This window comes from Propithecus coquereli, unplaced genomic scaffold (genome assembly GCF_000956105.1).
Source record: "Propithecus coquereli isolate 6110/MARCELLA unplaced genomic scaffold, Pcoq_1.0 Scaffold85, whole genome shotgun sequence".
NCBI classification, from domain to species: Eukaryota; Metazoa; Chordata; class Mammalia; order Primates; family Indriidae; genus Propithecus; species Propithecus coquereli.
In genome coordinates this window covers 4731794-4744001 of record NW_012154729.1, presented here as the reverse complement: position 1 = coordinate 4744001, position 12208 = coordinate 4731794, and the positions used below count along the sequence as shown (strand labels likewise).

Below are 12208 nucleotides of genomic sequence, written 5' to 3'. Positions count from 1 at the left end.
GTTATGTATATGCATAGAGAACGGTTTACAGCCTAGTCACTAAAATTCAAATAGCTGTTATCTCAGAATGCTTGGAGTGTAAGTGTTTTTTCCCATTATGCTTTTTTTGTATTTTCAACAACAAACTTTTATGACTTTTAAAATTTGTTAAAAAGTAAATGTAATATAAAAGTTGCAGTGCGCCCAATGAAAAAGTTCATGTCCGAAGTCTACAAAAGCTAAAGACATCTGAATTAGCTTCCACTCCATTTCTAAATTCCAGAGTAATACAATAGAAATACCAAGCTCTTGTTTGATTTTCTTAATTTAAGGAATTAGATTTAAGTTCCCTCATTATGGGAAGGTAATCTTTAGCATTATTGAAAGAGTTGATCAAGAAATGAGACAAAAATCAGGAGATTGTATTCCTTTATTACACATATGAAATATAAAAACAAATTAACAAAGCAATATATATATATTTTTGCAAGTCCACAGGACCTCAGGAAAAGAATATGTTCTGTATGTGAAGTTAATTATATGGCACTGTGTTCATGTTTTGTATATTCAAGTACAGAAGAAACTGTATATTTAGTGGTTATACGTGGGTAAAGAAGAGGAATAATAATGAAAAACTATAATTTGGTGAACTATCACATACATTGTGTTAAAAAGTGGGCAAATATAGTGACCATATACTGTTAAGAAAGACAAGGAAGAAAACTGTTTTGATGTTCAGGTTTAAATACTAAACACAAAAATATAACAAATTCTGTGTCTACAATAATTTTTTAAGTGTATACAAGTGCATTGCAAATAAATGAGCTTTTTAAAATTTAAAGTCCATTTCCCCTTTATCCAAGCATATTTCTACACTTATGATTTCTTTATCTTATTTTAAAGTCTCTTCTTGTTTAGTTTTTAAAAAAGTTTCATCATGGCTGGTATCCTGGAATCTAACCTCTAGCCCGAAGCTGAGACTTCATGCTAACATACTCTCCTTTTAGGTTGCATCTTCACATAGTTTCTCCAAGTGTTCAGAGTTAAATAGCACAACTTCCTTTGTATGGTCACTTTTGTGCACATGTAGTGGTAGTGCTTCTGTTTCAGTAGGTCTTCTTACACAGCTTTTTCTTTTCTTTCTGTCAACCGCAGTCTCCGAACTTTCACTACGCCAAGTGGTAGGTAGTAAAGTGCTTTATACAAGGAAATACTATATACATGTGGAGAGGTTCCATTTAACACCCCACAGACCAAAGTTCATACATAACACACAAGAGAAGGCTCTTTTTAAGAAACACCTTTCCTGATAGTAGTGTTGGGGATTTCTTAAAATCTCATTAATTACTTTAAGTAGCATCAAATGTAAGTAACATAATTGAAGCTGGAAGGAGTCCTTGTTAAGAGGCACTGCCCTTAACGGATTACTGCTAAATATCATGCTGCTATTAAAATATTCTTAATAGTTAACGAATTTTCAGAATCAGTCTCATAGAAAACAGACATCTGCGTAGGGTTTTTCATTCCTCTTAATGAAATAAAACTATATTTAAATATGGGCCCAGAAGAGATAAGTTAGACAAGGCCCATGCATTGGAACATTTCTGTACATTTTGGCACTTTAAAAAATTCCAGTTTCATTTTTGAGGTCTCCTTTCCATTAAGTCTGTGTTTTGCACATAGAGAAATGCCATTATGTGCTATACATCTTTATTGCTACTTGCACTCTCTTTTTAAAATATCCATGACTTTTCTTCCAAGAGATGGTTTCCAGTGCTGGACAAAACTTTTCATATTCACGACTAGTTTGCCTGTTCTTACATCCTCATGTCCTGCTACAAGGTATTCCAAACCTAAAAGAGAACAAAATTAGGGGCTATAGAGTGTCATACTTTATTGAAGGGAGAGATGTGACTCCAGTAGATTTATACATTCATGGTTGAAATAGGGAGTAAAAGACAAACAAGAGCTGCCATTTAGTAAACATTTACTATGTGTTAAGTGCTTTACACGTACTACCTCATTTAGTCTTGAAAATAAACCTGTAAAGTAGGTATTTTTTTCTTCTTATTTTACAAATGAAGAAACTGAGGCTCAGCAAGGTTAAGAAACTTGTTCAGTGTCTCCCTGTAAATAGCAGCACCCTCACTCAAACTTAGGTCTGTCTGATTCGAGAACCTTTGCCTTGTAGTATACCACCCTCTATGGTAAAGAAGTGAGAGTTCTCAGGGGACTTGCCATACTGCTATACATCAGTATTACTTTGACACTCACTGTGAATGGTAGTGTATATTAAGGAGGATTTTATAAAAGTCAAACAACAATTTAGGAAAACATATTGGAAGAAAGCTGTGGACTATATAATACAAAATAACACATATTTCCTATACAAAGTCAATGTGTTTTTGGAATATAGGTGGTTTGTTTGTCATATGCTGAAAAAACTAAATAGATGATGAGACTTGACCAGATCTAGTGCTGACCTTGTAATTCTAATTTTTCAGCCTTCAAATAAAAAATTTTGGCTAATATACATAAGAAATGAAAGGACAGTCTTATTAAGTACACATTAATAAAAAGAAATATGATAACCTCCCTCAGTAAATCTTTGTAATATCAATTTTTGTATTTGGAAATAATTTTTAAAAAATTATAGGATAGAACAAATAATTATATTTATAAAATAAAACTTTCCAATATAAGATAAAAAAATCAAATTAAGTGAAAACACTAGATGTTAAAATTCAATTATAAATATCAACTTAACTCACGGTTTAGATTGATTCATTTCTTGTTCATTCACTGAAATGATCTAGAAAAAATGTCATCCTAGTAGTAATGAGCAGCTATAACTAACATACTGTAGGCTTTGATAACATGTCTCAATAAAAACAAACAAACAAAAAATGAGGCTTGTTGGAGATTGACTTATTCCAAGTCCAGGGCAGGAAGGTGAGCATGGGATATCTTAATGTGCTAAAAGGAAGCTTTCAGAGATTAATGTGAGTCTTTTCAAAAGGACACAGCAACTAGCAGGAAGAGGTTATTTGAGCACCAAGAAACATAATAATTGTGTGTATGGAAACACATTAAATTAATGAAAATCCATAATTTCAAAGTGATACTAAAAAAAGAGAAAACCAGAGAAAAATTAATTTGTCTTTTTTAGAGGCAGCTATTAAAACCATTTCTTGCTTTGAAAATTAGAAATTAAAGAGAAAGAACTTAGTATTTATCCTGCCTTTACAATAAGAATTGTATTTCATGGTAACCTAAATGCCCAGCTTGGGAGAGAAAGTCCTCATACAGAAGAATGTCGGCTAATAAATGAAGAGAATTAGACAGAATTAGAAAAACATCATTTCTCAAATGCCAATGAAATTATTGACTCAGGAAGGGATTATCAATTGGTGATACAAACATTAAATGAATGGTTAATGGAAAACTGGATGTTTGTATAATGCCATAATTTACATTATGCATTCCTTTCTTGTCTCAAAAGGTAAAACAAAATTGCCAATGGAGGGATCAGACTGTCATCATTGTAATCCAAAGTGACACCAATGATAGGTCATCCAGGTACTATATATGTTCTGATGTGATTCAACATGAATTATACAACAATATCTATAATGCATTCTAGCCAAAATGTTTATTTTGAATCAATCAAGCTTTTCTTTGGAGATTACAAGGGATATAGGAGATAGAGGAACAAGCTAAACACCACCACAAGGAACCAACCAGACAAGCGTAGAAGGTCAGATAGTCTACAGGACACTTGACCTGGTTTCTTCAATAAGTCATAAAAAAGGAACTGTACTAGAGAGATAGGGACTGAAAAACTAGATATAATGTATGATCCTGGATTGAATGATGGCAAGGACAGATCAGCTCTAAAGGATATTTTGGGATTAGTTGGGAAATAGGAATATGGCCTGAGTATTATTAGATAATATGAAAACAAACTGAAATTGAAGATAAAGCTGATTAACTTAATAAAGCAGGTTACAGAATGGAGCATACACCATGACTTCATTTTGGTTAAAAAAATACAATATCTACACACATAGAGAAAGATTTCAAAGGATTTTCATTAAGCTATTGACAGAGATGATCTCTGGGAGATAGAAATATGAAATTTAAAAATTTTCCCTAGATTTCTATAATGTACATGCATGTCTTACATAGTAATGAAAAATTATTTAAAAGATTATTAAAAAAACCAATCCTATACTTGAAAATGGCTATCATGGTGTTTTCAAAAAAAGAGAAAAAGGAAAATAATGACAGAAAGGTTTCAAACACTGAGGAGCATAATGTAAAATGGATGATAAGGCACTTAAATTCTTTAAAAGGTAACCTTAGCTTCTGCAGAAAAAAGAGTCCCAATATTTTCATTAACTAACTAGTTTAAAATATAATAGTCTTGATATTGTTTGTATAATGTCAAAAATAATAAAATACTCACTTAAAAACACAATAAACAGGCCGGGTACAGTGGTTCACGCCTGTAATCCTAACACTTTGGGAGGCTGAGGCAGGAGAATTCCTTGAGCCCAGGAGTTTGAGACCAGCCTGGGCAATAGCAAGACTCTGTCTCTACAAAAAATAAAATTAGCATGGTGTGTTGGCATGCACCTGCAGCCCCAGATACTCAGGAGGCTGAGGCAGGAGGATCGCTTGAGCCCAAGAATTGGAGGCTGCAGTGAGCTATGATGATGCCACTGCACTCTAGCCTGGGAGACAGAGTGAGACTCTGTCTCAAAAAAAAAAAAAAAAAAAACTCACAAAAAACACAATAGACATTTTTTAAGACACTTAAGGGTTAAGTCTAGTATTTTAAGTGAATTTACTTTGTAACTACAAATAGAAAAAATACTACAGGAATTGACCATTAATTTAAAGTGTAAATATAAATTAAACCTATAAAAATGAGACTGAACAAAAACATAAACTATGGAGCAGCATCATACCAAAAATTAACATGCAAAACAATGTTATCTTTTACAATGTTATCTTTTACATCTCTTATTATCATTTACATTTTGTTTTCCTTTCTCTATGCTTTTGACATCTACTATGTTATGTGTTTGAGGGAACAAAGTTTATTTTGTATCCATAGTAAAAGAAAATATAATACTTTACTGCTACTCTTGGTATTCTAAAGTAGATGACTGATGAATGAGTAAATGTATACATGAATTAAGAATGAATGAATTCACAGGGATACCCAAATTAGATTGCTCCTTTCGAAGGTAGCAAAGGAAGCAAGTTGGCGTGTAAGGTTTCAGAATTTTCTTATCAGCTTTCTTTGGCTGTAGTTATTGAACTTGTAAAAATGGAAAAACAAAGTGAAATGAAAGAATGTCTGGTTTTGCTTTGGTAGGTTCCAGTCTTTTCTTCAAAGCAAGTAAACATGTTTTCAAGAATTCTTTGAATAATTGTGTTTATGTTTTCAATTGTGATGAACTCAGTTGATTCTTTGACTCTGGCAAAGCCTGATTAGGAAGTATAGTTCACTTCCTGGAGGGCGGTTCAGATGGTCAAAGCTTTTGTTTTTAATGTCTTCCTAAAACACTGGGCAGACTTTTTTTTCTTTTGCCAAGATAGTAGAAAAGTGCTTGTAAGAAGAGCCCCTAAGCACAAATCCTTGGGAAACAGAACTTAAATTAATGATTTTTTAGTTTCCTGTATTCAAAATCTAAGGTTCTTATTATTTCAATTTGTTCTTCGGAACTATATTAATTTATTTTTTTTATAATTTAAAATGTCTTCTATTTTCCTTAAAGTTTAAATTAATTTAAATAAATTATTGAAGGGGTAGAATAGGGTATGAGAAATTGGCCAGCAGTCAGATAGAATCAAAAGTTCTGTATCACTGTTTAGATCATTTAGACTGAGGAGATATTTTATTGCTACTTTAGTTCTCCCTGCCCTCCAGTTATCTGTTTATCTCAAATTTATTAATCAAAGACCACAAAACACTTATTATTAACATAAATGTGGTTTCCTGGACTTATGTGAGGAAGGAATTAGATACAGAATATAAATTTTGCACCTGTTTCATCAGTGCCAATAACACACAGATAACTACATAAACAAGGAAATACAGAGGAGTTTTTAGAATTATTATTTGTTTTACTAGAATTTACTATCTGAGTACTATGTTACTATTATCTGGGTACTGATATATATCCAGCACTGTATGGTATGTGCTACTGTATGGTAGGTACTGAAGAGACTATGATCAAAAACGTAAATTCCATCCTCAAATTTAATGAGACAGAGAAATAATAGCCTATGACACAAGATGAAGAGTATACTTGTAGAGTTTAGAGGCAAGAACCCCTGTGCTTACTTGCTAGTCTCTACTTCTGACATTTTAAGGTGCAAATCAAATTTCCCTCCATTCCAAGTTTCTCTAAAATTCTACAGTTTTTGTTTTGTTTATTTCTGCTGTTTCTAATTTGAGACCAGAATGATCATTTAATGAAAAACAAGATGATGAGAACTTGAGAGTTGTTTTCTATCCAGGAGAAACACATGCTTCTCATGCAATAGTAAAAATCAATTCAATATTATTTGCACAGATGGAATTTTACATTTGAACTTCCTTTGGAAACAGGTTCTGCCATAATAGGACCTAGCTTTCAGATACAGAGTAAGTGGCATATAAATTCATGAAAGTACTTTCTATGCAACTGGCACCTGGAACCAATCTGAGTCCTCTCTTTTAGGACAGAAAATATTATATTGCTGGATTTTAGAATATTTTACTTTTATAGAGCACATGGAAGAGAAATAATTTTTTGATGTGAATTCTAAGAATTCTATTTGGATTTTCCCCAGAATTCAGATGGTGAAAAGGAGAGATGCTCTTGCTGAGTTTATTTAGGTTGTAGTTCAGAGAATGTAAGGCAAGCAGCAAATCAGTAGAGACAAGGTAGGTTTTAAGATAGGAAACTCACCAGGATTGAGGATGGGACAAGTGCAGCCTCTGTTAGTCCATGATTCTGGATATAATGTTCGCTTTCCTCGTAAAATCTTCAATTTGGTAGATTTTAAGACTTTTTTAATCTTCACATTGACCTCTGCATGAGAACCCTTATCATGAGCTGATAAAATCTTTATTTTTAGCACTGTAACAACATAGAAGTCAAAATGCATGAAATTTCGTATTATTCATATTATCTTTTGAATTTTGAACAACTTAAATATGCATTTCATAATATAATGGAAAGGTGAATGGATGATGAGAATGTGGAAATTTGCTTTAAAAATCATTAGGCTCATTCATTTTTGCACTAGTTTCATCTCATTTATCTACATTAGCTATACTCTTCTTTCTTAGGCAATCTCACCTGCTAGTCCCTCTCAAATCACTATGCTAAGAGAATATCAACTATTTGCCTACTGCAATTATAATCTTAAATATTAATACATTCAGCTATCAAATCTAAATAGAAAGAGGAAACATAGAAAGTAGACTTATCTTGGCTTTTATTTAAATTCTGACTATATTTTACTGTTATGGCTGACTGTGTATAATGTTATGACAGAGAGCAAAATGTTACTGCCAGAATGTATTTTACATATTCTAAAGAGATCAAATAATATTATGGATGACTTAATATTCTTCCCCTGGTGTAAAATGCAAGCTGAGTGGGGTTAGGGAAGCTGTCTGTCTACGATGGTGGGGTGCCAGTATTCTGTATGACTCAGGATTCTATTATGCTCTTCTATCTACAAAATGGATGTGCTGGGGAGTAAGTTATAGAATAAGTTAGGGTGGGGGAAGAAAGTAAACCCAAAGAACACTGGGATGCAACAGTCTATGTTATTAGGAGAGTTCTTACTAGCTCACCTACATCTTGATGGAAGATTGTGTGTAATGAGATAACCCTATCTTGGCTGGGTCTTATGCTCTGAGAATATAGTTGTCAGATAGCTGTCTTTATTGGATCATCAAATTTCAGTCCTTCAAGGGGTCTTAAGAGCCCATCTAGTCTTGCTTTATGTATAAGGAAGCAAATTTAAAGAATTTAAGTGAAATGCTCAAGTTTGCATAACTGGGTGGTTAGAGGTAGAGTTTGGACTAGAACTCTGATGAGATAAATGCATGAAGGGTGTGTAGCAGAGTGCCTGGCACATGGCTGATGTATGGTAAATGGTCACTATCATTCCACTAGACTGTATGCTCAAAGAGAACAGGGACCTTCTCTGTTCACTGTCACTCAATAAATATTTGCTATAGGAATAAACAAATAAATGAAGTGTTTGTTTCCATAAAGCCAGAGAATGGGGAGGGGAAAGCCCAATTTTTTTCGAAGTCTGTAGGAGTATTGTACTTAATAAGGCCAGGGCATTTCATTACATCATTAAGAACATTCAAGTTCTTTCAAGTAAAAAATTAATACAGTTGTATAAAAAGATTGTTTGTAAATTCAGAGAGCTACCCAAATCTACATGATAATGAGAACCAGTTGATATTTTTTCACTGAACTAATCAACTTTGGACTAAATTATCATGTTTTTGCTTTCGATAGTAAATGCCACTTCCTCTAAACTGCCTTACCTTTACCGGGCACTATACATTTCAAAAGTTTTCTTCTATTATTTAGCCAAGTTGGGTAAATAGAGGGAAGTGTGCATGTAATTTTAGATAAGATTTATAAGGTTTTTGCCATTTTCTTTTTAATCTTTTATGAGATGAAATACAATGTTATCAAGAACCTAAATACTTGGTTTCATAAATCATGACTTAAAATTTTCTCTTCATTGTGATGCATATTTTAGGCTATGTAAATTATGGAGCAATAAAAAGCCTCAGACACTAGTCAAGAAAATGGTCACAAGATAAGGTATCTTAATATATTTGATAGTAAATATAAAGCCATTTAGAATTTGAAGATAGTCACAGTCTTTACTTAGGGCAGTGCCATTTTCATTTTTCTAGATGATGTATTTTGCTGGTATTTGAAAGGTAGAGGAGACTGGAGTATGCTGAGAGGGTGGGGAAGAGACCCAGGTGGACAGCTAGTCTCAGAGCCTCACAAATATACATCTTCTTCCTCCTCCCTACCATTTACTGAGCATCTAGTATGTGCTAGGTAATGTGCTGCATGTTTTTCAAAAATCTCATTTAATGAGGGAAGCAGCATTATCCCTATTTTACAAATGAGAAAACAAGTTTGGAGAGGTTAAGTTGCCCACCCAGTAAGTCAGAGATCAAACCCATGTAGTTCTGAGTCCAAAGCTTGTGCTCTTAACCATTGTGAAATACTGCCTTAAGCTGATTTCTGCTTAGTATTACCACATGACAAACGAACACAGGAATCATTTAAATGGCTAGAGACTTCCCTTTTAGATGAATAAGGCAAGAAGCATCTGTGAGAAAGGATTATGTGTCATGACTTTTTCTTTTTGCTTTTTGCCTCTTTTCTTATAGTACAATAGCACTGCCTTTGCTCTATAAGCATCTTGTCCTTCTGAAGACATTCAACACCATCTACATTAGGAAAATCTAGCTTAAGACCAGAATATTGTGTTTAGTATTGTTATATAAGACTAATGCTTTAATTTATTGAGAATGTCATCAGCCAGACCTCCCATTTCCTTAAAAACTCTCTGTACTTAGTGTGAATAAGTTCTCAGAAGCATTCAAGGGTTTCAGACTCACCATATGAATATTTCATTCCACAGAATGCCTTGGCATTTCCTAACACCTGTTCCTTACATTCACATTTACCTACAGAAAGTAAATGGAAAACGGTGTTATTAGAAAGAAAGAGCAAAAAATAAGACATCACGAGTAAACCCAGGTAACACACTCTTTAGGCCCTGCTCAAGTTATACAACATAATTCATAAATACTAAGAAACCAAGAAAGTCATTCAAATGAAGTAGCATCTTGGCCAGGTGCAGTGGCTCATGCCTGTAATCCCAGCACTTTGGGAGGCCAAGGTGGGAGGACCGCTTGAGCCCAAGAGTTCAAGACCAGCCTGGGCAACATAGTGAGACCCTGTCTCTACAAAAATAAAAAATAAAATATTAGCTGGGCATGGTGGCATGCACCTGTAGTCCCAGCTACTTGGGAGGTGAGGTGGGAGGATCACTGGAGCCCAGGAGTTTGAAGCTATAGTGAGCTATGGTCATGTCACTGGACTCCAGCTTGGGCGACAGGGTAAGACCCTATGAAGTACTGATGGAAGAGAAATATAGAAGGTAGAAACAATGGTATATTTCAATGCTTGTAATTGATGTTATAGTAAATGCAGCCCAGTATTAATATTCCACACTAATGGAAAAGAACAATTGAATGGATAACCTGTAGAAAAGACGATTGCTTTTTTACAATTAATGTTCACCACAAAAGCCAAATAAAATAAAATGATTGGGCAGTCTATTGAAGGTAATGCCATCCATTTTAAAAGTATTTATTGAACACCTGTGATGTGCAAGGCATGGTGCTATATACTCTACCATCAGAAAGGTAAGCAAGGCTTACCTTCAGGCTTACAGTTCAGTAGGGTGAATAAAGCAAGTGTGTAAAAAGTGGTAAGTGGTCTAAGAGATGTACAATATACTTGAGTGGAAGCGTCACATATGTTTGGGAAGAATGGGAAAAGGCTTCATGGCTGAAGAAGAGTTTGAAATGGACTTTGTAGAATAAGTAGGATATTTTCTCTCAACAGTTGAAAGGATATATTATAATTATTATGTGTGACAAATTTGCCAGGTCCTGTGAAAGACTTTCAAAATGCCTTTGTACATAGTGTATATATAGCATTCTCAAACTCATTTATGTGTATGTTTCCTCTCTAGACTGTGCCCCTTGAGGACCATGGTTATGTCTTACTCATCTTGATATTCCTAGAGCCCAGAATGGGTAGGATTTTCATTCTTACTGATTTAACAATCTGATGTAATTTTCCCCCTTCCCCTTCTCCTCCCCCCCACCTTCATGCACTGCATTTCATAGACACAGAGTGGCAATAACAGCAGCTGATGCTTACTGAGGAACAGTTACGACATGCCAGGCACTATTTTACGAATCTTACATTTATTTACTCATTTAAGATCCTAATGGGTCGAAATTTGTTAGGAATATAGAGATAAAAGAGTGAGCAAAGAAATGCAAAAGAGAAAAGAGCATAGTGTGCTTATAGAAGAGTCAGTGGTCCAGTCAGTGTGGGAAACAGATTGAGTTGAGAATAGTAGAAGATAGGATGGAGGATCTTGATTGATGTGCAATTAGGGCCTGCATTTAGTTTGTTAGATAAAGGGGGATTTCCAAAGCTATCAGCTTAGAGAAGTTATGTGAATTAAAAAATATAGATATATAAAAATTAATTTGGCATTACTATGTCAAAAGTATTAGAATGGGGAGAAAAGGGAGGCTGGAACCAATTATATGCTAATGAAATCGATTATAACAATAACTAATTTGAATGCCAACTATAAGCCATAAATGATGTAAGGAACTTTACCCATATGATCTTATTTAATATTTATAATAACCTTATGAGATAGGTATTATTAACAACTGGAAAAATAAAGCCTCAGAGAAGTTAATTAGCTTGTCTAAGGCAGCACAGCTAATGAGAAAACCCAGATTTTTCTTTTTATATTTCAAAGTATTATGGGGGTACAAATGTTTCTGGTTACATGGATCATTTTTGTAATGCTTGAGTCAGGGTTCAAAGTGTGCCCATCACCTATATAGTGTTCATTGTACCTATTAGGTAGTTTTTCACATATCCCCTCCTCCGCGCTCCTCCCTGCTTGGAATTCAATGAGTTTTATTTCCGTCTATGTACACATGTGCTTATCAGTTCCAATTTATTTATTTATTTTTATTTTTTTTATTTTTTGAGACAGAGTCTCACTCTGTTGCCCAGGCTAGAGTGCCGTGGCATCAGGCTAGCTCACAGCAATCTCAAACTCCTGGGCTAAAGCAATCCTTCTGCCTCAGCCTCCCGAGTAGCTGGGACTACAGGCAGGCGCCACCATGCCCGGCTAATTTTTTCTATATATTTTTAGTTGTCCGATTAATTTCTTTCTATTTTCAGTAGAGATGGGGTCTCGCTCTTGCTCAGGCTGGTTTCAAACTCCTGAGCTCAAACAATCTGCCCGCCTCAGCCTCCCAGAGTGCTAGGATTACAGGTGTGAGCCACTGCACCTGGCCTTAGTTAGTTCCAATTTAATAGTGAGTACATGTGGTTTTTGT

General features: G+C 34.4%; 1 protein-coding gene across 3 annotated transcripts in view; it reads right to left on the bottom strand.

Annotated features, from left to right (window-relative positions):
• Nucleotides 1-396: 396 nt before the first annotated feature.
• The window catches only part of NTN4 (netrin 4), a 105983-nt gene continuing 94171 nt past the window's right edge, over nt 397-12208 (bottom strand). For 2 of the 3 annotated variants that reach the window (XM_012663999.1, XM_012663997.1), the window contains exons 8-10: nt 9659-9727; nt 6948-7118; nt 397-1832 (exon numbers count right to left, since the gene is read on the bottom strand). In XM_012663999.1, coding sequence (XP_012519453.1) covers nt 1696-1832; nt 6948-7118; nt 9659-9727 — 377 coding nt within the window. In that variant the 3' untranslated portion in view covers nt 397-1695. The remainder of the gene's footprint in view (nt 1833-6947; nt 7119-9658; nt 9728-12208) is intronic. The other variant, XM_012663998.1, reaches the window with a different exon arrangement.